Source organism: Centruroides vittatus, unplaced genomic scaffold (assembly GCF_030686945.1).
Source record: "Centruroides vittatus isolate TY-2023 unplaced genomic scaffold, ASM3068694v2 scaffold_450, whole genome shotgun sequence".
NCBI classification, from domain to species: Eukaryota; Metazoa; Arthropoda; class Arachnida; order Scorpiones; family Buthidae; genus Centruroides; species Centruroides vittatus.
The window spans coordinates 2,470,355-2,497,213 of NW_027122709.1; the positions used below are offsets into that span (position 1 = coordinate 2,470,355).

The window sequence follows — 26,859 nt, forward strand, 5'->3', positions numbered from 1 at the left end:
GAAGACGTCGTGTTGGAAAATGTTTAAAAATGTAAGACAGAGATCAATTTTATATCATATCTTCCATACATTTTTGACAATTGTGTTGTCGTCAGTTTATGAAAAATGCAAAGATGAAGAATCTGAAATTCGACTATCCCTCCAATTGCCGAAACGTGATGCCCGTCTCTAATAATATTTTTTACACGAATCTTAGCGCAATTTAATGTAGTCTGAACACTATTTTGGACGAAAGCCGGCTCTTTCTGATCCACAAAGACGTATAATGAGAGACGTATCGAAGCAATCGATTATTTGACATTATGTTAACCAGTTTTCGTCATTTTGACAAGTGTTCAGGAAAATTTTCTGTCACTGCGTATAACGTTTGCATTAAAATATTATTAAATGTTAAGATGGATGGACATTTTTTATACTTAATATTTAAGACTTAGCATCTTTTGTTTATCGATTAAAACGAATTTTCAAATGTATTTAAAGAGTATTTTCTATAAAAACTGAAATACCAACAACTACAATTGTCTTATGAACTTTGAGATTCTGTTGTTGTTGGTGTAATCTGTAAAGACGATATCGTATAAGTGATGTATTTTTATTTTCGCAAATATGGGGTCATATTGATAACGCAGATAACGACAATAATCGCCAATTGTATAAATATACAGGGGTAAGGTCGGAGTAGGATTATTTGTGTACCAACTACACCACGATTATTGTAACGTCGTCACAATGCCGGGCTGAAATTTTTAATAATATTTTTAATTTGTTTCATTTAAAATATAAGCTCTCCATCTCAAATTAGTAGAGGCTTTCCCCTGTACATCATACTTTTCCTTTAACAACAGAGTCGTGCCGGTCATCAATCTAACACCTTCGGGGGAAATTTTTGAATTGAAATAACGTGACTTCCGGTTTGCATCGGTAGTTCGTATATAGTTAATCGGGGCCTTCATATCCGGTCTTGAATTTCATTTATCTAACACGTTCGTTGTTTGCTCGATGTTCTTTGCAGTGGCGCGTTATAGTTTCATGGAACCCAGGCAGATTTGAATTGAGTGACCCGTGTACAGTGTTGACTTCAGACATTTTTCTTCGAGGAATATTTTCTTATAAAAGATTTGTTTGGGACCCTTGTTGGTGGGGGCACCAAGAAATTGCCCTTTTTGCCCATAGGATAACGCGCCACTGGGTCTTTGTGGTATTAATCTTCTTCAAACCTAAGTAATTTTTGCATTCGTTAAGCATATTTCTTATACGACACCGAATCATTCGGACAATCCAAATGGCGAGCTCCGATTTTTATTTCGTATTTTTATAATGCTTAACAAAAAATATTTCTAGAACGTGAACAATTACAATTAAAATTTTAGATACTTTTTCTATAATTGCTCACGTATCGTATTAATATCGTTCGTGTTAAGGATTTTTACGTAAACATTTTAAAAATAATTCAATTAGACCCTTCGGTAAAAGAAACTGCAACCGCTTCACTTTAATATTGGTGTAAAATGAAATATAAGTACAGTACGTATGTATTATTTATTTAAATTTTATGACCACGGTTAAAACTAATATTCGAGAAAACAATCTTCAATTATTTAAAGCTAAACTTTAGAATTCGTTAAAATTGTTTTTAATCTTTAAATATTTAAATAAAAAAACAAATATACGCATTAACTTTGAAGTATAGAACCCGTATAATGTATCAGATTTCTGTCATTACTCGACGGCAATTTGAGAGAATTCATTTAAAAAAATCTAATCGAATTTCTTTCATTCTTATTATAATAAAAGATGACCCTTTCTGTAAGACGAGAATAATAAAAAGTTAAAAAATTACTTTAATTGTAAATGAGGAACGTTATATATATATATATATAATATTTCTTTTTCTGTATTTACAAGAAAGGCAAATTTTAGACATAGAATTTTTCAGAAAAAGTGACAAGCCACCGAATTGCATTTGATATTAGTTATTTTTCGTTTCTTTCCAGTAGAGACTTTCATTCGTGATGTAAAATCGGAAACAGATTTGTCCAGAGATTTGACCAATCACAGAACGACAGAGGGACTCGGAATCGTGACGTGTCTTTCTTCAGGCAGTGTAAAAATTGAACGTTTTTTTTTCCTTTTCATATCTTCATCTCCACCAGCGTGATTAAATAATCGTTAAGAGAATTTGTAATGGTTTTTTCCCCCTGTCTTAGTAATATAAAAGAGTAATGGAATAATTATAATTTCCGAAGATTTATGCTGACAAAAACGAGGTAAAATGTCTTTGTTTCGTTTATATTTACTATTTGATATATGTGGGAACAGCGCCGTAACTATCCTTTTATGCACCCGGTGCGAGCTTCTGTAACTATGTCCCAAAACTTGGTCCGGGTCATTTCTACGCCCCCCCCGAGTCCCCACCGCTGGCACCGCCCTAGTTACGGCACTGTGTGGGAATAGGACGAAGATTCGTCCTCGATCCGTCTTCTCGTATAACAATGACACGGAGTTTGTAAAAATGAGTTGGTTTTATTATGGAATGGCATTAAAAAAAACAAAAGATATGTCAAGGACATACGAATGTATCTGTTAAATCGTTAATTAGATCACATGATAAAACGAAGTTTCGGTTGATACGATGGAATTATGTCTGGAGCTCGACTTTGACAATACCTATTGTTTTTGTTTAAATTTGAATATAACAGAAATAATACCCAATTTGTGTAGGTAGATTAGGAAGTATGTACTGTACTTTCTAAACTAAACACTGTAAGAGGTAACGCGTGACTCCACGTAGTCTCTCGCATCATTCCGATAATAGTAGAAAATATTTACAATGGAACATTTTAATACTAATGAATACTTCTTAAAGATAAAAGAAAGTACAGATTACGTGTTTCGATAGGCTTTTTCTCTCTTTCGATCGATTCTCTTAACGTTACGTCATAAGTCATTTTTAACAACGATGGACCCTGTTATTATACACTAATTTATTTTGTCCGCATGGCTTGTACGACTTATACAGAACTAGTGATGGCAACTGCGAAGTATTCCTCCGGAAGTCTTTAAAACTTTTTAATGTGTAAAGCCAAATATTTTGTTTTGTGTAGTTGCATTTTTCGGATGCCAATGTGCAAATCGTCAGTTCCAACTCTAATGTTATATTCTGGTAAGGAAATAGTTTACTGTTACTTAGTAAAAAAAGTTTTTCTGTCGCAACGAGTTGAGAAAAGAAAACGAAGAATAACCGAGATTCTTTTCGGAGATTTATACCGTCTTAACTCGAAGCGGGAACTAAAAAACATCTTTAAAGAATCGAAAAGTGACAAAAACAACCTCTCTGTATATCACTTCTCTTAAAAAATATGCTGCTACACAATTCGAATAGATACAGAAATTCGGAATAATTCTTAAGTTTTCTTCTTTAATTGGCAAGAATTACCGGAATAAAATAATCATATGAAAAATTCTTACCGAAATATGTTATCTCTTCTATTATTTTAACAGTAAATCGCAGATTCTCGAACTAATTCTACTTCCTCAATATACACAAATTTTAGTATTATTTAACCTAAATACATTATCTCTAATAAATTTTATTATTTTATTTGTCTTTACCAAAATTCGTAAAACGAAACATTTCACACGTATGAAAAGAAAAAATTCCAACAACTAGTTGCTTAACATTCCCGGCAACATTTAAAAGTGCGTGTGCGGCTCCATCCGTTACGATATTTTATATAAGAAAACTTTTATATTTTTAACTATTATAAAATGCAAAAAGCTTCATTTTGAGAGTGGGGACGGGTTTCATAAAAAATTGGGTTAATGTTACCTATGGTTCCAAGATGGCGGCTCGTCTCTGATTCCAGGAAAATAGAAGGGAAACAGTGGGGACGCACGTTCTAACCTATTCCAATAAATTACCATAATTATTAGCAACCAAATTATTAGAATAGGTTAGGTTAAGTTAGAACGTGCGTCCCCACTGTTTCGTTGCTGGAATCAAACAAGCCGCCATCTTGGAACCATAGGTAACATTAACCAAAAATTGTAAATGCTAATAACCAGTGAAATTATCATTAAGATACACACGAACCCATTTATCTCTCCACCCTCTCGACCTTTAACCATTAAAATTTAACAGTATCAATCGCCCTAATAATCAAACCTTCCTGCAAAATTTCAAAAATTTTCGACAAAAAGCACGGAAATTATTAAGCGTCAAAGAGGGTGAACAAAATCGCGCCGTATACACACACTAGCATCCATACACAGAGAAATAACTCCCTAATATTTTTGCATTTCTCGATATTTCAAGGTTCCCCGAGTCCAAAAATGTAAAAATTTACGGGGGTTGATTTTACGACCGATGGCCGTACTCTTCCTCCGTTATATATAACATTAATAAGTACACTTATAAGTCAACTTTAACTTTTTGTTTTCTCGATTAAAGTCATCTGGTTTTAAATATGCTGCACGAAGAAACAACTGTTACGTGCAGGATAAATGTTTTCTCTATCATTAAACAAATTGGCATTTACGAATTTTTTTTTAATATCTACTTTATATATTTTTAATGTAAAATACAAGGGAATAATTATAATCGGTTAACGGTCGACGTGGAAAATAAATAACAACCGTTGATAGAACCACAGAACGTCTAACATCATCATTTTATACAATTTATGGTTTCGAAAATAGGCACAATACTAAGTCAAAAATTTCGGAAGTTCGTAAATCGTAAATAAAGCGAAAAACAATCCGAGATTATAAGCCTCAGAACCATTTACGATTTTTTTTTTTTTAAATAACTCATCAAAGTTAATTAGCAGGTGATTATTTACAGGCAATTAGTCTTTTTCGAAGATGCCCGGAAACGTCAACAAAACTGTAATAAGACCGCGGTAATTGCCTACGTAACACCTAAATACCCAAAAGTATCCACGCGACGGAGTAAACCGGTTCGAAAATGCGAATGCGAATGTCCCGGGGCGATGAGAAGAAACGGCTTTTTTTGTCGAATACGAACACAAAGAACGAAATCCATTTCCACCCCGAGGTAAATATCAAAACGTCGACGTAGAAAATGGTGTGCCACTTTGGTAATGCCAAAGGAACGAGTGACTCGAACCTTTTCTATAATAACTCGACTCCAAACGTCGAATTTCTTAGCCGTGACTCTTCCACAATGTATAACTTATTGCTTGATCTATAAATTTATAAATTACAGTAAAACTTTCACATTACCCTTTCCTTTAGTATACGGTTTATAGAAAATTAGGTTAATGTAACCCTTGGTGCCATGATGGCGGCTCGTCTCTAATTCCAGCGAGGAAACAGTGGAACTCACGTTCTAACCTAACCTAACCTATTCTAATAGCCGCCATCTTGGCACCAAGGATTACATTAACCGAAAAGGATTATTAACAAAAGAAAAAGATCGATACGTTTAAAATCGATCGATATCTTATTAAATTTATTGGAGTTTTTGTTTTACTCGCGGTAAGTACGACGAGTAAGTCGAGTCAAATAGGGAACGGTGTCACGAAAAGCCAAAGGAAATAAGAAATGTAACGGTATTAATCATAGTGTCTAGACGTTATTAGTTTTGTAGTAGATTTGTTGTTGCACGCACCGCTCTTTGCTAAACCCTACTTTTATCGGGATTCTGTCTTTCCATTATCTACGTATGGAGTCTATTATTACCGTGGATAAGATCCCATCGATTATTGTTAACCAGTCCGAAATGACTTCCGAGTTTCATTATTAATTCGGTGTTTTATTATAATTGGCGAAATAATTCAAATCGATTAAAGTAAAGCGGGCATCGATTAAGGCACGAAAGAGCTAGAAATTAAAAAAAATACTAACCGGGTATGCGAGTTGATGGACTTTTACCTACCCAGCTCTGTTATATAAAACGGAAAGTATAGCAAAAAATCAAAAAATGACCCCCAAGATTTTTACATTTTTGAACTCGGGCAACCTTGAAACGTGGAGAAATGCAAACAAATTCGGGGTTTTTTCCTGTATTTATGGATGTTATAGTGTGGGAGGACACGATTTCGTTCACCTTTTGAAGCTTAATAACTCCCGTGCTTTTTGTCGAAAATTTCTGAAATTTTGTAGGGAAGTTTGCATATTAGGCAGGTCAATTCTATTAAATTTTGGTGATTAAAGGTCGACGGGATTGGGAGATAAAGGCAAAATTCAAAATGTCGTTCGTGGTATCTTCAGTAGGGTCGGACTTAATGACGGCTTTACTGGTTAAAATTGTTTATAAAACCCGTCCCTACCCTCAAAATTAAGCTTTTTGCTGTTTTATAATAGTTAAAAATATAAGAAGTTTCTTTTTAAATAAATAAAATATCGTAACAGATGGCGACACACAGGCAATTTTAAATGTTGCCGGGAAAGTTAAGCAACTCGTTGCTGGAATTTTTTTCCGGAAAGGGTGATAAATTTGGAGAACGGAGTAGAGGCGAGTGTAGAAACACGGACTGACATGACTATTTTTTGTCGTTTTAATTCGATTTCGCTTATATTGCCGAATTTAATTGGAATTTTTTAGAAAATGAGGCACCGTAATATCGTTAAGCTCCGATCGTATAACCGTTTCTTTCGTCGAATTAAAACAAGAAAAAAATTTAGCAATTAAGAGACGTAAAAAGCCATTAATTTCGATACCGCAAAAGAGTAAATTCCGTCGTCCGAGAGCCAGAGAAAAACTTAATACCCGGATAATTATCCTCAATTTTAAAATCAGAATGTAACCAATTTTCTGCGGTCGAAATAGCTTCATTAAGAGAGAAAATCTGGCCGAAGGAAGCGGGCAAAACTATAAATTGTTATCGTATAATCGTTACTTTAATGGTGTCACCCGAGCGACGACCAGGTGTAGGTCATTACGAGCAGGCTAATTTCTAAAAGACTTTTAAGGAAACATTCCAGAAAAAAAAGGTTAAATATTAAAATTATTACTTTAATTAAGATTTTGTTACGAAAGGGTAATAAGGACGGTAAAAAAAAACGCTTCTTTACTCCGCGGTCGCGCCGGCGTAGGAGGGAAAACGGCGCTAGTGAAGTAACGACTTTTCGGTGTTGTAACGGAGTATTATGACGCGTTACGCAATATCCGGAGTTTCGACGAAATTTATTTAAGTTACTTAACGGAAAAATACATCAATTGTAAGTGTTTGTACGGAAGATCGCAGTTACTGGTCGTTAAATGTCTTCTTCTCTTATCATTTAATGTTAAATTTTAATACATTTAACAACTCGATTGATACTGTTAAATTTTGGGAGTTAAAGGTGGGTTGATGGGAAGATAAAGAAGAGTTGTGTGTCTTAATGACAATTTTACTCGTTATTAGCAATTAGAATTCTTTATAAAACACGTCCCTACCCCGAAAATTAAACCCTTTGCCGTTTTATAATAAAATGTCGCAACAGATGGCGCCACACACGCAATTTTAAACATCGCCGGGAAAGTTAAGCAACTCGTTTTTGGATTTTTTTTCTACTTTTACCAACCAAAAATGTCTTCTTTTTTTTCTTATCGTCGTAACGATATAAAATATCTTTTTTTTCGTATTTAAAAAAATATAATTTTATATTTATTTAAGTCGTATTTTTAATAGTAAGGTTGTTAATCCGTTAAAAATCCCGATCTTTCCGTCTTAGCAAATATTGTCACGCCATCCGTATACGATAAATTGTCGCTAACTAGATAAGCTTGTGTACGCCGAATACGTGTCGGGGGTAAGACGACGAATACGTAATTCCGACGCCGATATTCGTCCTCCGTTGCCGGAATTGACTCGAGTCGAGTACATTTTCTGGTTTGTAATTAAATCGAGTTTGGCAAAAATAAATACAAATTATAGGACCGATCCAATTAAATTATTTAGGAAGTCGGACGGCCGAAAAATAAAGATAATTTAAAATTCGCGTTAGGCGAAATCCTCTTAACGGATTTCGATAAAACTTTTATTAGTACGGAGCGTACATAAAGTAGTAAATATACCAATATGTATTAGTTTCCGTCTACACACAGAATTGAATCGAAATCGTTCCGAAAATATCGATTTTTCCCTTTACAGTCGGCAAAACCCAAATCGTATTTCTCAATTTGAATTTCATTCGTCGTTTCCACCCAATATTGATCGATAAATTTCGTATTATCGGATTATTTCGTTGTCTTAATTACAGCAATTCTTATGCGAATAAGACTTTATATAATAAACGTTTTGTGTTGTAATTTCGAATGAGCGAGGATCCATTCCTTCTCTCAAATATTAATCGTCCCGTGTTGTTGCTCTTTTTCTTCACGCACCTTTCTATTGAAATTTGGTCCTCGACTAAACATATTTTTGGTTGATCTCGGGGACCTTGAAACATTGAGAAATAAAAAAAAAAGTGGGGAGGGGCGTTTTCTTTATGTATGGATGTTAATAGTCTGTGTGGGGGGACGATTTCGTTCACCCCTTTAAAGCTTAATAACTCCCGTGCTTTTTACCGAAATTTTTTGAAATTTTGCAGGGAGGATTGTATATTAGAGGGGTCGATGCTGTTAAATTTTGGTGGTTAAAGGTCGACGGGGTGAGAGATAATGGGGGTCGCGTGTATCTCGAGTAGGGAAGGAATTTAATGACGATTTTACTGGTTATTAGCATTTACATTTTTTTAAAAAATAAAACCCGTCCCTACTCTCAAAATTAAGTCTTTTGTCATTTTATAATGATTAAAAATATAAAAAGTTCTTTTTAATAAAATATCGTATATTTTAACGTATTAATTTTACTTAATTCTTCTAGATAATAACGATAACACATTTGTAACATCACTTCTTTTTAAATAACTTTTAATAAGTATTATTCGACAAAGGTTTGTTTGTATTATTGAACATTAAAATATCAGGTATAAATTATCAGGTCTTTTAGACATTTCCATATAATTGGCTTAAATTAAATCTCATTCCGACCGAATATGTCACGTAACTCTTCGGTGTACGAAATTCCATAAAAATAAAACTTCGTGACAAATGTTTTTATCTTTAATCTTCCTCTTTCGTCATTCTATTACAATACACAAGAATTCCAAAATTGACAAATTCGTTTATTAATCAATTAAAACCGTACTACGGGAAAATAACTTTTTCCCAGTATTTTCTTAAAGAAACCGCGAAAATATTATTAAAATCTTCATCGGAATTGCCATAGAATTTGAGAGTTTTCGAGGTGAGAATATAAAATCTGCTTTAGGAGTCGAAAAACGGCGATTTTGGCAAACTGTCCTCATGTGTTACGGACGAGGGAACAGGAAGTAATGGTTTGCGTCAGTCTTATAGTTCTCGATGCCAAGTTTGGCACTGGCAATTACACTTCTCCTTCTCTGTCCTACGCGGTTTGAATTCCCACTATTGTATTTCTAGAAGAAACTTCTACAAACGTTTGAAGTTCTCTTTATTTAATTTTCAATTCCTCTCTCTCTCTCCAATATTTTTAGTTTTCTTAGAAACGGACGAGCCCGCGGCACCGTCGCCATTCGATTCCCTTCGAGGAAGAAATGATTCTGGGCGATAATTTTGTTTGGAAAAACTAATTTGACAAACAAGACATTAAAAATTAAGTCGAATGTATTTTCTCCCACTCTAAAATTTCTTATGGACGGATGTAAACTTTTTAGTACCTTTACACTCGTAATCTGCACCGAATTTCGGGTTAAATATAACAGAGCCAGAAAAGTAATACAGTTGTCCCTTGATAATCCGACTGGTATGAAACCAAAGGGGTGTCGGATTACCGAAAGTGATTACATATTTGGCATTGTTTTGCTAGCAATAGCCTACAATATTCCTACATTTTATGAGTAAAATGCTGTCTAGGTTAATATGGAAATGAAACACCCATTTCGGTTAACTAAAACATGTTTATTAAAAGAAATATGGGAGCCAATAAATGTACATAATACAGTATGTGTAGACATAAATAATACAGTATGTACAGTAATTTATAAACATTATAACTAAATGCCACAACGTAGGTAGATTAATTATGTACAGTACATATGTAAATATGTACAGTACAGTACATACTGTGCTCACACTTTGAAGACGGGGACTACGGTGACCTTGACGGGAGGCGCGTCGGACTAATTAGCGTGTCGGATTACAAAACGTCGGACTATCAATAGACAACTGTACTTCGCTTTCCAGTACGATTTCTTTTATAAAGGGTGTCCCAAAATGAACGAAAGAGTTAAATTTTGCGCTAGCAGCTCCATATAAAGTAACATCTTGTAGTAAACACATTGCAGTTAGTTAATGTGGAGCGATACACAATGGAGGAGCACGTAATAATTATCATAACTTATTACAAATACGGGGAAAGTCTGGCTGCGACTGTGCGCAGATTACATGGCATTTTCGGTTGGAGAAACGTTCCAAATTACTGTGCAAAGACTGTGCAAAGAACAACTGATGCATGCCCATTGAGTGACAGTTTGGTTTGAATTTTGGACTATTGGAATGACTGGAAAAATTTTCAGCCATATTTCTTCGAAAATGACACCGAAAATGTAGTTACTGTTAACGGTGTGCATTATCGCGAGATGATATCGGAGTTTTTGCGGCCTCATTTGGACACGTGGTTCCAACAGGATGGGGCCACCTGTCATACGGCACACGAAACAACCGAGTCGTTGCGGCAGAAGTTTTTTGGGCGACTCGTCTCTCCCCACAGCGATCAAAATCGGCCACCGAGATCGTGCAATCTGACACCGTGCAACTTCTTTCTCTGGGACGATTCGTAAAGTCCAAAGCTTATACCACTAAAATATGAACAATTCCTGAATCGAAAGCAGAAATTTGAAAAATTATCGACGAAATTTAGCCGCAAATGTAATTGGAAATTGTTTCCAAAGAATACGAATATGTCAGAAGAGGGACACGGGGGCATCTGTCAGATATTTTATCCCATATTTAATTGCAATGTTTGCCCTTTAAAATGATGTAACAACTTTGCCAATTAATGAATAAATAATACGTTACTTTTGAAACACCCTACACAAATCTACGGATTAAATCTAAATTAATTAGCTAAATTTCAAGAATATCGAAAATCGATCGGTAACAGAAGTGAATGGAAAAGAAATCGGACGAACGAAATTCTATTTTGAGTCAACTGCAATAAAGATAACCCCGGCCGATAAAAATCCTAAGGACATTTAGGCCAAGTCTGCATTTTGGGAGAGGATATTATAGTCCTAATTAATGATTACGATGATTTTATTTCGGACGAAACCAAACAGTTTTGATTCTATTTATAAAAATTCACACGAAATTAATGATTTAAATTTATAGAAGTTACTGGTGTCTTCGTCTGAATCGGACGAGTAAAAACACCTCCGAGTCCACGTGGTTATAATTTAAAAATGTCGCATTAAGAAATAATTATAGAGATATTATCTAAATTACGATTACCAAGTTTTTAAACGAGAAAACATTAAAATATAATTAATAAATTTTAAAATTCTAATCTACTTTTACTTAGAATTTCTGGTCGTACGAGCGAACACCAATAGCTTATGCGGGTCCGTACAAGTAAATAAGGGTTTTATTCGAAAAGCATCGATCCTATTAAATTTTGGCGGTGAAAGGTCAAAAGGGTGGGGAGATAGAGGGGTAGGACGTAATGGAGATTTTAATGTAAATGAAAATCTAACAACAATAGTTGCGTAACTTTCCCGGTTATTACGAGTTTTTATTAAAAAGAACTTTTGTTATTAAGCAAAAATTAAAAAAAAATTCGTGTGGCGCCATCTGTTATCAAATTTTGTTATAAAACTTTTTATATTTTTAATTACTATAAAATGGCGAAAAGCTTAATTTTGAGTTTAGGGGAGAGTTTTATATATAGGCCCTATATATAATGTAAATGTTTATACGAAGTTTTTAAATCTCGTTTTCTTATATTATTGTATTTAATTTAAGTATTGTATATTTGTTCTCTGTTTATAAATCTCCCGGAGAATCATTTGGAGTCCAAGAAACAGAGTCGTAGTTCCACGGAGTATAAACGCCGTTTGAATTATTGAATATAATAAGAGAAAGCAATTAAAAGTGGCGTTAAGTATTCCGTAACGATTGTCGAAGGGACGATTCTCCTCACGGAAGTAACACGTTAAGCGTAATGAGCGCCGGAGGCTCTTACGTTAATTTAATCTACTAACGTCTTTCCTTACGCCAACGAGACAGAGACCGGACGAGACCCACCTTTTGGACCAACTCTGCCTTGCTAAAATCTAATATTTCGTCCGGTTTTCTCTCCTCCGATTGCAAATTGAACCGGCTTCCGGGTATCGGTTTCCATATCGGAAATTTTTCAGAAGTTAGAGACGACGGTAAACGGCGTGTGCGGTCTCCTTCGACGTCATTCGAGTATAGTAAGCGACTAACACCGAGAAATATAATTGCACGAAAGAACGACGACATACCTACTCACGAAATTATACTCTTCCAACGAATAATTTCGGAAGTTTGATTCAAAAAGCTTAATTTTCAGAATAGGAACGGGTTTTATAAAAAAAATCGTAAATGCTAATAACGAGGAAAATCGCCATTAAATCCTTCCCTCTTCGAGATACAAAAAACGACCCCCTTTATCTCCTCATCCCGTCGATCTTTAATCACCAAAATTTAACGGCATCGACCCCCCTAATATACAAACCACTCTGCAAAATTTCAGAAATTTTCGACAAAAAGCACGGGATTTATTAAGCTTCAAAGGGAGTGAACCAAATCCTTTTATTGATGTCGTTGCTCGCAACGACATCAATAAAAGGATTGGCGTTGCCCAGCCGTGGCACTCGTGCGCCAACCGGAGAGAGGAGAGAAAAATACGCCAGAAAGTTTCGAAGACGAGGGAAACTGGTGCAATTCCGTTTCCCACTTCCGCATAAACGGCACGGCGAGTGCGAATTCCGATTCCAAAAGTGCTAATTGTCGAATTGGATGATACAGCATATCTCTTCTGTTTCGCTTCAATATCTTGTCAAAGAAATTCTTACAAAACTGGAGGTTATTCCTCAATGCCAAAGTGATACACAAAGATAATAATTAGAACACGTGCAAAGGTGTCATCGAGTTGAAATTTCTCTCGCACTTTCAATTAACTGCTGACATTTTCAAATATACGTGGTGTGTTTTTCTGGGCTTCTGAGGAATCAGAAGCCCAGAAAAATTCCTCAGCGTGAAGCGTGCTTCGCATTTACGAAGGGTGACAGTCTTGCCCGTGACGATGTAGGTAATGATCAAAGTAGATTTATAAAATGTACCCTTATGTGTGCACCATTTACGGATTGAAAGTCATTGTTATTTTTTCACCGCTTTTTCCCGCGTAAAGGATATTAAAATTAACGTAATCACCAAAAATAACTTTACTACTATTAAGAGTATACTAGATGCTACTGTCCTGACTGGGATTATAAATAAAATAAGCTCATCTCACGAAATGACTTATTTGATTTACTGGTTAGACTTCACTCCTCCAATTTTATTAAAATATTAATGTAAATCTTATCTCATAAAATACCGCTGGTTTTCGAGATTGGGCTACTAGTAGTAGAGCTCTAGGCTATTTGGGTGACTTACTACTTTTCGGTCCACTTTAAAAAATAATTTGGGCTACATTTTGAGGTTTTGCTTTGTTTTTTTTAATAAAACCTATGATTCGACGTGTGGGGTTCTCACTGGCATGCGCCGTTTACCTTGTTTTCGGCAGCTCGAGACCTCGACCCCTACCGCTTCGGGTTCAAATTCGGACGATGGAAAATCCCGAAATCTTTCGGAGAGGTCCATTCCGGATACGTCCGGTCCCCTCTCTCTCCACCGAACGTACGACGGGCCCGAAAACAGGCCAATCTCGGCGCCCTCGAGGAGGAAAGAGTATTTAAAAAGTTGGCACTCGGACGCAAATTTCTCCGCGTGATAAACAGGGGTGGAGATTTCGGTCGGAGCGAGTTTTAAAAGACGAGGACGAGGAAAAGGTTCGAATTCCGATAAGAAGCGACACCCGGAGCAAAGTCTGTCCTACTGTGAATGGAGAAATTTCGATAAGGAAGACGTGGGAGGAGAATAATTCGCCGGAAGTCACTTTCCGACCGATATCGGCCGACAGCGAACTTTTCCAGGATAATTACGATAAAAATATTTCCTTGAGTCTATACCGAACGTCGTTCGATCCAACTTTTCTTAATAATTAGCGTTTTCGTTTTTTCCGGAATGATTAAAGGTCGTTCGATTTTCTTATCTCGGTCGTCCACCGCCTCCAGAAATTCGTTATTATCGAAAGCCGTCTTTCTAATTTAATAAACAAAAAATATTTACTAAGGAGAAGATGTCTCCCGTTGCGTAAAGGGAAGAGAATTCCTCATTTCGGACCGGTCCAAGAGGTTCCGATTATCACACAAATCGATGTCCACGCGCTAACAATCATAAAGGGCGAAGACGGGGTTTTCGTTTTCCGTGTCTTTGGCATTATCTTTTTAGTCGGGAGCAATTTTAAGAAATTCTCTTCCGGTTTGGACCGGGATTCTCCGATATTTCTCCCGTTTCCGGTTTATGGCTTCGGTCGACCCGGCGGAAGTACAAAATTTGCTTCCGATTCGACCGTAATTTCCGAATAATCGTCTTTATTTTATCGCCGTCGATGGCTTTTCGGCTTCCTCCCCGACTTCCTCCCTTTTCTCCGAAGGACCGCCCTGCCGAAAATTGGCCGAAAAATATCCGAAGAATTAAACAATTTCCCTTCCGTTTTCTCCTAAGATCTCATTTTGGTTTTGGCCAACTACGTCACAAATGGCCAGTTTCGTCTCCGGAGAATACCGAAGAACGGATAGAAATCCCCGCACGTTAGTTTCGTGTAGCGTTAATTAATACAATACGGATAACAATGGTTAAAGCTAGAAGAGGGCGCTGTAAGCAGTTACGAACGAGCCGTAGCTATCGATGGCTTTACTCTTGGGTTCTTTTAATTTCCTGTCGATTCTTTATTCGCCTAATTAACGATTTAGATTTTATTCTTTAATTCGACTCGAAAATCGTTCTCGGGGAAGGAAGACGAATTTATGAAACCGAACAGCGCGATTTTTTCTAATCTTTCCTAAAAGAGGCGAAGGAAGAAGGCCGGGTTTAAGGGCAGATAAAAGAGCTGCCGGGTGGGGAAATTATTTACTGGCCCAATTACGCGTCCTTTAAGTAATAAGGTTTCGGGGAAGGAATTTTAATGGACGCTTCCGTCGTTAATGGCGTCGGAAGGCGAATGGTTTGGCCATTAGCCGCGGGCAATCCGAATAATTCCCGTTGTTTATTTTAATTTTTTTAAGCCGGAGATTCGGATCTGGTTGTTATTTAGGGAAGCGACGACGGCCACTCCGCCCCGAACAGCGAAAAGGCGTGCGCCGGTCCACCACTAAACGTTCCTCGTAATAAGAAATAAAACGCTGTCTTTTCTATTAACGCTTCGTCCCGACGACTTTTCTCCGTCTCCCGCCTTTAACACTTTCTAAATATTCGATCCCAGGCGGTAAAACGGGGTTCGAGAGTCTCGGACGGAACGACTTTACACCTTTATTGTTTATTTTGCGTATTCCTTTCCATCTGGAACTCGTTCTGTATTTGGGTTTGTCTTCGTTTCTATAATAATAGGGCGCTCGTAGAATTTTCCTCTTCCGGTTGCGGGGAATCCTCATCCGGCATTTTTATCCTTTTCGATTAACGTAAGTAGTTAATCGAAAAGGATAAAAAGAAGAAAAAGGTAAGGAAGAGGCCAGCGTTTTATTAAACGAAAACGTCTTCGATAATTTCAGACGTTTTCTGCCACTTAGTTGGCGCTGAGGAGAAAGGGGGTCCCGGGTAAGTAAGACGGAGAGACGTCACACTGGAAAGGGAGAAGAGGGAAAGAATACATTTAAAATAATTAGTTTAAGTACACGGAACTAATAAAGGAGAAAAGAGGAAGTCTCTCTCGGTTTCTTTTGGCTTTCTTTCTCGGTTTAAGGACGTTTTGTTGTAACTAACGCGATTTCCAGGCGAAAACAGAAAACGACGTTCGATACTCTCTAAATAAAAAGTTTCTAATCGACTCGTTTAGAAAAGTACAAAGACTCGTTTAGAAAAGTGGCTACAACAACCGTCGACCACCGTTTTTCGAACGGACCAAGGGAAGCGACTAACAGATAAAGGGGGAATTTGCTCGGATTTATTCTTCCTATTTGTCCGGATCTAAAAGAAATCGTCCTCCCCAACGGGATAAATTAGGTGTAGGGAAGGGACCGTTCTTTTCCAACGCCACGCCGTCTTTCCGCAACTCCTTCTCCCTCTTATTCCGCATTGGCATCCCGAGGGTCGAAGAACCTTTATCCCGAAACGCGGCTCTCTCTTAGCGCGACGCGACGAAGAAAGCGATTCGGCGTGTAATTAGTATAAAAGCCAAAGAGAGAACTAAAGACTTTTCTTTTCGTTGAATTGTAGCTACGGCGATAACCATCGGATGCGTCATTTATCCCAACGGATGGAGCAGTCGAGAAATTAAAGACGCCTGCGGAGACACTTCCGACGCTTATCGTCTAGGTAAGGCACGCGCCCGTCTTTTATCGCACGTTTTCTTCTCTTCCGCGCGTGGCTTGACGCCAGTTTTCGGGTAAATCTTTCACCGGAAGGACCCTTTTCTGTAGATTCCGAATGCGCGGAGGATTTCCCGACCGAGAACGCCTTCGCGTACGATTTCTCTCTGGTCTTCGGGCTCTTTAAGACGGGATGCGCCCTCCCGACGATTTTCCCAGCCACGCGACTTTCGCTTCTTTCCGGCCATTGTCGCGACGAGTAAAACTAACGCCACTAAAGCCCGAATTTTTGTCGTTTACGCGCAAACTTTATATCGTCTACCAACGATTAATTTGTGTTTCCTTCGCAGGTTCCTGCAACTTCTCGTGGTCCATTTATCTACTGGCGTCCGGAGTGATTCTTCTAGTGATCTGCTCGGCGCTGTCCTTCAAGGCGGCACCCGACAAACTTCCCTATCGCATCTGACAAAGACTTTCCGACCGGAAGTGGGCGGTGGACGGTAGAGGCGCGGTGACACTTCCGGCCACCCGAGCGACGGAGGGAGAGAAAGCGGTCGCTACGAAATGCGCCGTGTGGACGGTCGAAAGACCACCCCGAAACGACCGACTTTTGTGATTTTACTGCCTCTTTACGTCATTCGACTGATTTTTATACGCGTTTTCCACAAATGCGCGTTCTTCGTTCGCGTTTCCTTATTGTTACGCAGTTATATCGAAACGTAACGTTGTTCCGTTGAAAAATGATATATTCTGTACTACATTATAAACATATATATATATATATATATATATATATACACACATACACGCGCGCGCGAAGACGAGCGTACTGTACGTATAACGAGGAGTTACGTCCTATGTGCCAACACGTTGGATTTTTCACCTTCTTTAGTCATATTTTTAATGGGACGAGGATACGAGAGAAGTTATATACATAAACGTTAAGACGGGGTCGGCTCGGTCCGTCCCGATTTAAAGATTTTACGACGAAATAAAGTTATTATCGATTATCTTTACCGCGGTGGGAATCATTTGAGGACCTCCGCGCCGAAATATCTTTTTCTCACTCTCGGCCGAGAATTCGGAGTCGACCCGGTTTCCGGTGAGAATTTCTTCTGGCGTAACGAATTGTTTCCGACCTACTACGTCACTGCCCAAAAATTCAGCGGAAACCGCGCATATCTTCGTTTCGTCCGGGGGGAGGGCCTTATTTGTAAAAGTTTTCGCTTCCCTTTGTGGGAATTTCGATCGGCGGAAAACAAAGAATGACGTCATTCCGGAATAGAACTTAAAGGATCGTCGTGTCTCTTAGGTCCGACGGAAAACAAAGGTTTTTAATTTCCGAGGTAGAAAGGCTGCCGGTGTTTCTTGGCCGTCGTCCAACGAATCGTACTTTTGCGCCATTCTCCGAGCGTACCCGAGCGAATGGGAGGAAGAAATTATCTAAAAATGTAATGGGAACGAAATAGGAGCGATACGCCATCTCCAACAATTAGCCAAAATTGAAAACGTTCTTAATATTGGTCAATTGTTGGACGCCATTTACCTACTTCCTCCGGGTCTTTAATCTCATTCGAGTTATTAAATTACGTAATTTTCGTCTCCTAAATGTATCTATTTTCTCGTATTGTTACCTTTCGTAAATCTTCCGGAAAATAGTTACAGTCTTCCGCCGACAGATGAAGCTACACTGGAAATTGCCAAAGAATATAATTGGGAGTAAAGACAATCGCCGGCATCTTCGCTATCTCGAAAACCCATTATTAATTAAGCATCGCTCCTTTTCGTTACTAACGTTATTTTCTCTCAAAAAATACCAAAATTGCTTCCAAAATTATTTGAATTTTCTAAAGACATTTTTGCCTAACTGGACAAGTTTAAAATTAAAACCTAAAAGGATTCGAATGTTATACGGTAGACGATGATAATTTAGAAGGTCGTTTCGAGAAAATACACGCCATTTTCCATCATAGGCATAGACACACACACACACACACACACACACACACACACACATATATATATATATTTCAAAGATGTCCAACAGCTGCGAATGATGGGTATCTTGTTCCTCGAAAAAATCTCATATTTTATTCTCCGAGTGTAAAATAATCATTATTCTTCGGTAGTGCCTTTGAATTATGAAACGGAACGCTCCTCTTTAAATTACCCACCAACCAGGGAAGCGTCGGGCTTTTTCACTCTCGTCATCCTTCGGCTCCACCAAATCTGTCAATGGTCGAAAGTCCCTTATCTAATGTTCAATTAATACACATTTTGTATCGCCTTGATTAGAATCGCGTAGAAAAATAAAGAAAAAGAATTTCGATGGCCGTAAGTTTAGCAGAAAAACCGGCCCGGTAAAAGTAAGAATTTGGGAAGTATGGCGCCACTCTAATAACTTTAGTGGAAATAACGGCAAAAGGAATTGAAATTTGGTGCGTGGGACGATAATCCGTCGATTTGTTACGCACGGTTCGCCCGTTGGACGAAAAGAAGGCGCCGTCGTCGAACGACACCCGGTGAGTGGGACGGATAGATTTGGAAACGGGCCAAACCGGAAGAGGGTAGAAGGAGACGGATTAAGTCGCGCCACCGGACGGAAGGCTTCCGTCCATCCCCGAGGTAAAGGGGTGGAGGCGGCCCTCCGTGGTAACTCTCCTTTTATTTTCTAAGCTCCGAATAGAAATAGGCGGAAACGGAAACCAGCCAAATAATTCCCGGACGTGGAAAATAAAAGACGAAAGTCCACAAAATTTACGGCGCGAAGACCTTCCACTCCAGTTTTTAAATATAAAATTGGGGAATATGGAATATGAAAATGGAACGTCTCTGTTATAACTCGGTGGGGGAATACCTTAGCAAATACGGAAGATGTAAGCGCTTCCTTTCATTCGTCTCTCCGTCGACGGCGTTTTCGATTATCCGTGATGGTCAGATCCTTTATTAACTTTCGTTCAGTGGCGTAGCGTGGGTGTCAGCCGCCCGGGGCGGAGGAAAATTTCGCCGCCCCCTTATTTAGGTATCTCAATTTAAAACACTAAAATATACAGTAATTCTAAAGAACTTTTCGGCAAGAACAATCATCATTATTGTGTATTGTACGGGTTACAAATAAAAAAGTCATGTATATATGTTTTACAATATAATAATCACATTTATTACAAAAATTTTTACAAGATATTATTATTATTTATTGCGAAATTTTGCCGCCCCCTAAAAGTGCCCGCCCCTGCCGCCTCCACTACGCTACGCCACTGCTTTCGTTAAACAGGTTATAAGCAGTGTTTAATATTTTTATCATTCCCGTCATAGTCCTTTATATGCTTGGCTTTAATGTCTATTTAAGCTTTGCTTATGATTATATTTCGGTTAATGTGTACCTAGGTAGTCCAAGATGGCGGCTCGTCTTCGATTCCGGCAATCAGAAGACAGGGAACAGTGGGGACACGTTCTAACCTAGCCTAACCTATTCTGATAAATTACCATAATTATTAGCAACCAAATTATTAGAATAGGTTAGGTTAGGTTAGAACGTGCGTCTCCACTGTTCCCTGTCTTCTGATTGCCGGAATCGGAGACGAGCCGCCATCTTGGACTACCTAGGTACACATTAACCTATATTTCAAATTACACTCACCGCATTCCATTTTATACGACGGACAATCCATTGTATATTAGCAAAATATTTCGTCACCGCCGACCGAAAACAAAAATGACTAATCCGGTTCCCGCATTGGCGCTGTTCGCCGTAGAGGCATAATTTAGAACTAATGCTGGCTCGGGGGCTAGATAATAGTGACTTTTAAGTGTATTGTTCTTTCTAAATAATTACTTTCGGCACTTGCCGCTAGGTGCCGTAAATTCCCGGTTTCGTTATTCATATAGAGCAGTGTTCCGCAACCTTTTTCTACTTGCGTCACACCCAAGACTCGACACGGCACACCAAAATGTTATTCCCCTCACAAACGTATGATAATATACTATTAATAGAATTACGTAACTGCCACTAACATTACGCGTGTGAAATACGGGTGTTCTGCTCGTAAGTACCCAATTTGATTTAGATATAAAAATTAACGGTTAAAGATATAAGTTCACCAAAAATTTTATACGACAGAAAACCTCAACAAATTTCATCGAAAAAAATCATCACGTCTCTATCTGCGCTTCAGTAGTCGCAATGACAACTTCGAAGGCACTTTCCTACTATTACAGTACGCTTTAGCAGTGGCGATGGCTGCCATGTTGCGCTCCCGAAGATCCCAAAGTTGCATAACGAATGGCACAATTTTAAAATAACTGGCTCTCCATTGTTTCAGCGCTCATCTCCGAGATCATCTTCGAAGGAACGGCTGATTTTTACCTAAATTAAAAAGTGTAAAATGCCATAAGTTCGGTCTGTCACTTTAGAGAAATGATGAATAAACATCTGGAAAATATTTAAATTAAAATCATGAAAAAATAAATAAATAACCGTCTTTTCTTCCACTATTATTGAAATTGTGGAAGAAAAGATAGTGAAATTACGGTTTAGGCGACAGCTGATAGTTTTACAGAGAACTAAAACTTAACTAGAAATAACTTCTAGCCATTTATTATAAATAAATATACGAAAGGAATAATTTCTTCCACCTTAACTAATTTTCAATTATTTGCTCTCCCTTAATAATATTTACGATTTAATTAAGTCTTTAAATCACCGATGTAAAATAAAAACGTCGTGGACTTTGAGATATTTATTAAAATCGTTTTTAATTTTAAAAGGATCTTCGAGAAAAAGAAACAAGTATTTTAAAGGAAGAATAAATTATCCAGAATACTCTGCATTAAATCCGTTATTTGTTTTGGAAAAAAAACCAACTAAGATAAATAAAATGAATTGAATTAATTAACGAAAAATAAATATTTATATTTATTATCCAATGTATTATCTTTCTCCTGGGATTAGTTTTTTTTTTCAAAAAATAGATGTTTGTGTTTCCGCTTAAAACTCGGTTAGCGATGGCATCAAAACTAAAGCTCTGGTTAACGAACGGGTGTTTCCGGTCGCCTTTTCTCTGTGTCAAAGAAATCAGCCTTTTCTCTCATTTTTCGCATCCCCGCAGCTCTTTTCTACCCGATTTTCGCCCCACTCTTGGTCTTAAGTGTTTACGAATTGAAAAGATTTTCCCTTGTCAGATTAATAATATAAACGCAAATTAGAGACGTTCTCTCAAATTCTTCTGAGGACAACCCTTTCAACATCGCTGTTATAATACGTCTCGAACAATAAAAGTATAAATAAGTAAATAAATAACATATGCATATATCAAACATGTCCGTCAGACTATTTTGATCACCATCGTACGTTTCACCCCAAAAAATTAGTTTAAAAATACAGTAAATTCGTAAAAGCACGCTTTATTTTTAAAATCTCATTCCTGCCTTCAAAATGAAGTCTTTTGCTATTTATAATAATTTTAAAAAATCAAACAACGAGTTGCATAACTTTCCCGGCTGTTTTGAAATTTTATTTTAAAAAATAACTTTTATAATATTAAGCGTAATAAATAAAATTGTGTGTTGCGCCATCTATAGTCATATTTTGTTATTAAAAATTTATACTTTTAATTACTATAAAAGGGCAAAAAGTTTAATTTTGAAGGTAGGAATGAATTTTATAATAAGTTATAACGAATAAAATCATCCTTAATTAAGTTCTACCCCTTTGAAGATACGATACGTGACCGCCTACTATCTCCTCACCTTCTGGACCTTTGCTTACCAAAACTTAATAGCATCGATGCCTTTCATACACAAGCCATCGTGCCAAATTTCGTTTCTTAATCTTTACCACACCCAGAGATATTAAACGAAATAGATATCAACACACAGGTACTGTACATATCCACTGAATTTTTTGGCTGTTTTTTGACTTCTTTCGATTCAGGAGGTCTCGAAACGTGGAGATTTACAAAAAACTCGGAGGGTCAAATTTAACACGATTCCAATACTTTCCCTTGTTATGTATACATAACAACCAGGAAAGTAAAATGACGTATTTACAAAAAATTTGACTGTATCTGGTTATTTAGTTCTGAATTCAATAGGGAAAACATTGTGTTTCCAAATACAATATTTGAAATAGCGAGTGTTTGTGTCCTCCGTACTGATTTTTAACAAACTATGCGAATTCCGTTTCCGGTCCCGTTCATGGAAAAGAACCAGTAATCGAGTCACTATACTTTTTGATCGGGCAAAGACTGATAAACCTGGCACACGATTTGTTATGACCGGTTAATAATTCAAGATGGGTTGAAGATTAAAAATCAAAATTTGGCATGGTAGGTTGTATATAATGGGTATTAATGATATTAAATTTTGGTACCGAAAGGTCGAGGGGAGGAAGAGATAAAGGGTGATCACCAGGGCATGGATAGCCAAAAATTGCCGTCTGAGGTGATCCAAGTTTATGCCGCCCTTTTTTTCATAGTTACTGGGATGGTAAGGGTAAGGGAAAGGCAATAAAAATGAAATAAAGTTCTTCGTAATATTTTATGTGCGGTTATTTATTACGGACAGAAAACTATTCTCACATAAATACAAGTACGTAATAAATGCAATTGTATAGGGCGAAACATTATGTAAATCGACTTCTAATACCACCGCAATTTATATTTGTTGAAATTTTCTGTTCAATGGATGATATGGCTACTTAAGTCAACTTCCAGCACCGTTGTCGATCGTAAATAATTTTTATTTTATTTACTTATTTATTTTTAGAAATTTCTTAGTGATTTCTTCAGTACTTTAACTATCTTTTCGTTCTTTTATTTTTCTATCTCTTAAGTGCCATGTTCTTTGGAAGCTTGCTTAAACCAAGTTAATAGTCTTTTAGGCTTCCTCCACGTAAATAGAAGTTTATCTTTTGAATAATAAGGATTACATGTCACAGGGAGCATCAGGATTTTAGAGATGCTTAGGTGGGGCATGGTCAAAAAAGGTTGGAAACCACTGTTCTAATTAGGGTTCTCAAACGGGATCACGGGATATTTATCGGGTTAAAAAACAACCGGGCTCCCGTTTGAGAACCCTAATTAGAACAGTGGTTTCCAACCTTTTTTGACCATGCTTGTCACAGATTGTCAATAATCAATATGTAGCCTACTTGTGACAGGACTATGAAAATTCTTTACTTGTCAGAACCTGTGATATCTAGGAATAATTTTTAACCATGTCCAGTAGCTTCAGTAACTGCGTAGCTGTAATGCCAGGTTGTGCAAATTGGCCCAGGATACAAACGAGTACGAAGTGTGCAAGTATGAAGTTTTTCTTCATAAACATGATTATTAAAGACAAACAAACTGCCGAACTATCAGGATATAAGCTCGATGCCGCTCTTAAAGCAGCCGCAGCCGAGGAAGATGAATCAAGAATACTAGAGAGCAAAAGAAGTACTACAATCTCGAAACCGAACTAGAAATCTTCCAGGCTACATGCGAAAAAGCACAGAACGTCCGTCTTCTCTTAAATGCATTAATAATTTCTCCAGAAGGTGCCCTCCATCACTGACAACAAAGTTCAAATAATGGCACGAACAGAGAACAAAAGAAGGGCTCTAGGATTTTGATTTAAAATTAGTCTTTGGACACGGGAATGGACACCGTTCGTATTTACTTCATTATCGTAGCCCCATTTACTCATATTTAAAATTTTTAAGCCTAATGATTCCAGTTGTTGTAGTACTTGTAAACATTTTTATTTAGTTCGAGTTTACCGTTCCTACTAGTTCCGAGTCCGGAACGATTCCGACACGGAACTACTCGGAGTGATCAGATTTCCGATAATTGCTCCGGTTTTGTCCGTTTTTAATATTTGATTGTAGAATAAATTTTTGAATGGAGCAATTTTATTAACACGCCGTAAAGAAATTATAACACGGCTGTTTTTTTTATTATTTAAATTAAAATAGTTTTAAATAATATCCACTAGGGGGCACCTAGTGACGGCGCGATTTTCGTCGGCCCGCCATCGACCGAAGGATTGCTATTATTTTTTTTTTAAAGTATAATAATCTCGTAACACGACTATTAACCGAGTATTTAATTATAATTATCAATATTTAGTGTATTCGGAATTTATCGGCATTCTTTCGAATAGATCGTTAATATTTTATATATTAAAAGAGAAAACTAACCGAGAAAAATTGATACCAATCTTATCAATGAACTGTGACGTAGCATCGTACGACCCGCCGTCGCTAAATGCGGAAAAGGTTGATATTTACGTTACAATGTTTCCGAATTTGACGAAATCGGCTGTGAAAAAGACACAAACGACGTAATAATAGAAATGAAGGTGACGAACGTGACGTCAGCCATATTCGCGGGAGATGTCTAGAACTGGAAACACGGTAAGAAAGATTCCTTTTCCTTCATTTTGTATATTAAGAAGTTGTTACAATTTCGGTCATATTTTTATTTCAGTAATGAAGACTTTCGAGTCAAAGGTCAATAAATATTTGTAGTTAAAGTTCATATATATATACATAAACGCATTTTATTTCGTTGTTTATTTATTTTATTTTCTTTTTTTACGATACGTAAGTAATTCTGTACGTTACCGACAGTTGTTTAGCGCGAAAATATATAATGGATGACACAAACGAAGTAAAATACATTGCCGCCGTGGATATCGGAACTTCGACCATTCGTTGCCACATTTACGATAAAAAAATAAACGTCGTGGGGGAAGCGACATTACAGGTACGCTTTACTCGTTTACCCGTGACCTTTAAGTTATTTTAATTAATTTTCAATAATTACAATTGGATTAAACGTTTCTAGATCGAACTCACGCATCCGCATCGAGGATGGGTCGAAGTCAGTCCGGATCATTTGTGGTTGGCCTTTGTTAAAGTTATAAAAAATAGCATATTGAGTAAGTAATCGAATTTTCTTATTAATTTTGAAGTTAATAACTTATCCCGCCTCTCGTTTACCACGTAAGATTTAATCCCGTCCGTGGGTGTTGTCGGGATCGCTGTGGGAGTCTTCGAAAGGGTGGCCCGCCGAACCCTTTGAGGGAAGAGTGCGACGGAAGTCGTTTTGTCGTGTTTCGAAGTCTTCGGACGTTGCGTCGTCGTGGTTCTCCTCTCGTTAAAGTGCCGATTTTGCTCTTTTGCTCCGTGTTTTAAATTACGCTGTCGTTGGCCTAGCGGAACAGTATCAAAGTAGACCTTGATTTATAAGCATTTCTGAAATGTGTAGTATCTACATTGCAAGTGTGTCTTGTCTAAAGATGTGCCTTTGGGTGGTGTAAAGACTTTATAAAAGGTCGGATCGTCGTGGACAACACCTGACCTGTCTCTTGTCCGATTTGTTGTCTGAGAGATTTAATTAAGTAATAAACAGATTTTTTTTTTCTTTGAAATTCTCCGTTTATCTCGGAATATAAATTTTTGGATAAAATCTTTATTTTGAGGTGAAAGGATGAATTACAAAACTAAAAGTGATAAATTCTTGATGATTTTGTATTGAATAATTAACAAATTTTAAGATTTGAATTATTTATTAATCAAATTCCATTCAGTTAAATTTTATTTAAAATTTTGTCTGAGAGAATTTAATTAAATAACAATATACTGATTTAACATGAATCTTTAATTATCATAGTGATATGGCAATTACGAATAACATGATTCTGCTATTTAAAATTTTAAATGTATTTGATATTTACAGTATATTGTTTGGTAGAATATATTTTGAATTATTCTGTCTTTAATTAGAATTTATCTGAAATAGTCTGTTTATTTCTGTTAAAAACACTTTTATTTACAGGAAATTCTCATTAGTTTGAAATTCGCGGGACAAAATAATCGCAACTTCAAGTTATTTCGTCCCTCGAATTTCGAAACTTAAAGTTTTGAATTATCTAAGATTTACACATTTCTGTACAATATGCTAAATGCCTTATAACTGATGTAATTTATAATCAATAATAATATAAATAAACTGGAGGTAAACAGCATGTGTCAAGTGAGAACCACATGGGTTGCAGGTTGATTTTATAAAAAGTAAAGCAGAATTCCTTGAAATGTGTCCCAAATTATTTTTAAAGTGGTCTCAAAAGTAGTAATTCACCTAAATCTAGTAGCCTAGAGCCCTACGAATATATCAATCTGCCACTTGTAGCCTAAATTTTGCAATTCCGAAACCCAACTGTATTTTATGAGATAAGAAAAAAACGGTAGTTCGT

General features: G+C 37.0%; 2 protein-coding genes across 4 annotated transcripts in view; both read left to right on the plus strand.

The window, feature by feature from the left end:
- LOC136989206 (LHFPL tetraspan subfamily member 6 protein-like) overlaps positions 1–17,636 on the plus strand; it is a 36,426-nt gene extending 18,790 nt beyond the window's left edge. Inside the window, exons 2-3 of one of the 2 annotated variants that reach the window (XM_067287293.1) lie at positions 16,529–16,627; positions 16,971–17,636. In XM_067287293.1, the coding sequence (XP_067143394.1) occupies positions 16,529–16,627; positions 16,971–17,086 (215 nt within the window). In that variant the 3' untranslated portion in view covers positions 17,087–17,636. The remainder of the gene's footprint in view (positions 1–16,528; positions 16,628–16,970) is intronic. The other variant, XM_067287294.1, reaches the window with a different exon arrangement.
- A 7,008-nt stretch (positions 17,637–24,644) lies between these two features.
- Positions 24,645–26,859, plus strand: part of LOC136989241 (putative glycerol kinase 5) — a 50,980-nt gene continuing 48,765 nt past the window's right edge. Inside the window, exons 1-4 of one of the 2 annotated variants that reach the window (XM_067287354.1) lie at positions 24,645–25,015; positions 25,089–25,111; positions 25,232–25,367; positions 25,449–25,542. In XM_067287354.1, coding sequence (XP_067143455.1) covers positions 25,254–25,367; positions 25,449–25,542 — 208 coding nt within the window. In that variant the 5' untranslated portion in view covers positions 24,645–25,015; positions 25,089–25,111; positions 25,232–25,253. The remainder of the gene's footprint in view (positions 25,016–25,088; positions 25,112–25,231; positions 25,368–25,448; positions 25,543–26,859) is intronic. The other variant, XM_067287355.1, reaches the window with a different exon arrangement.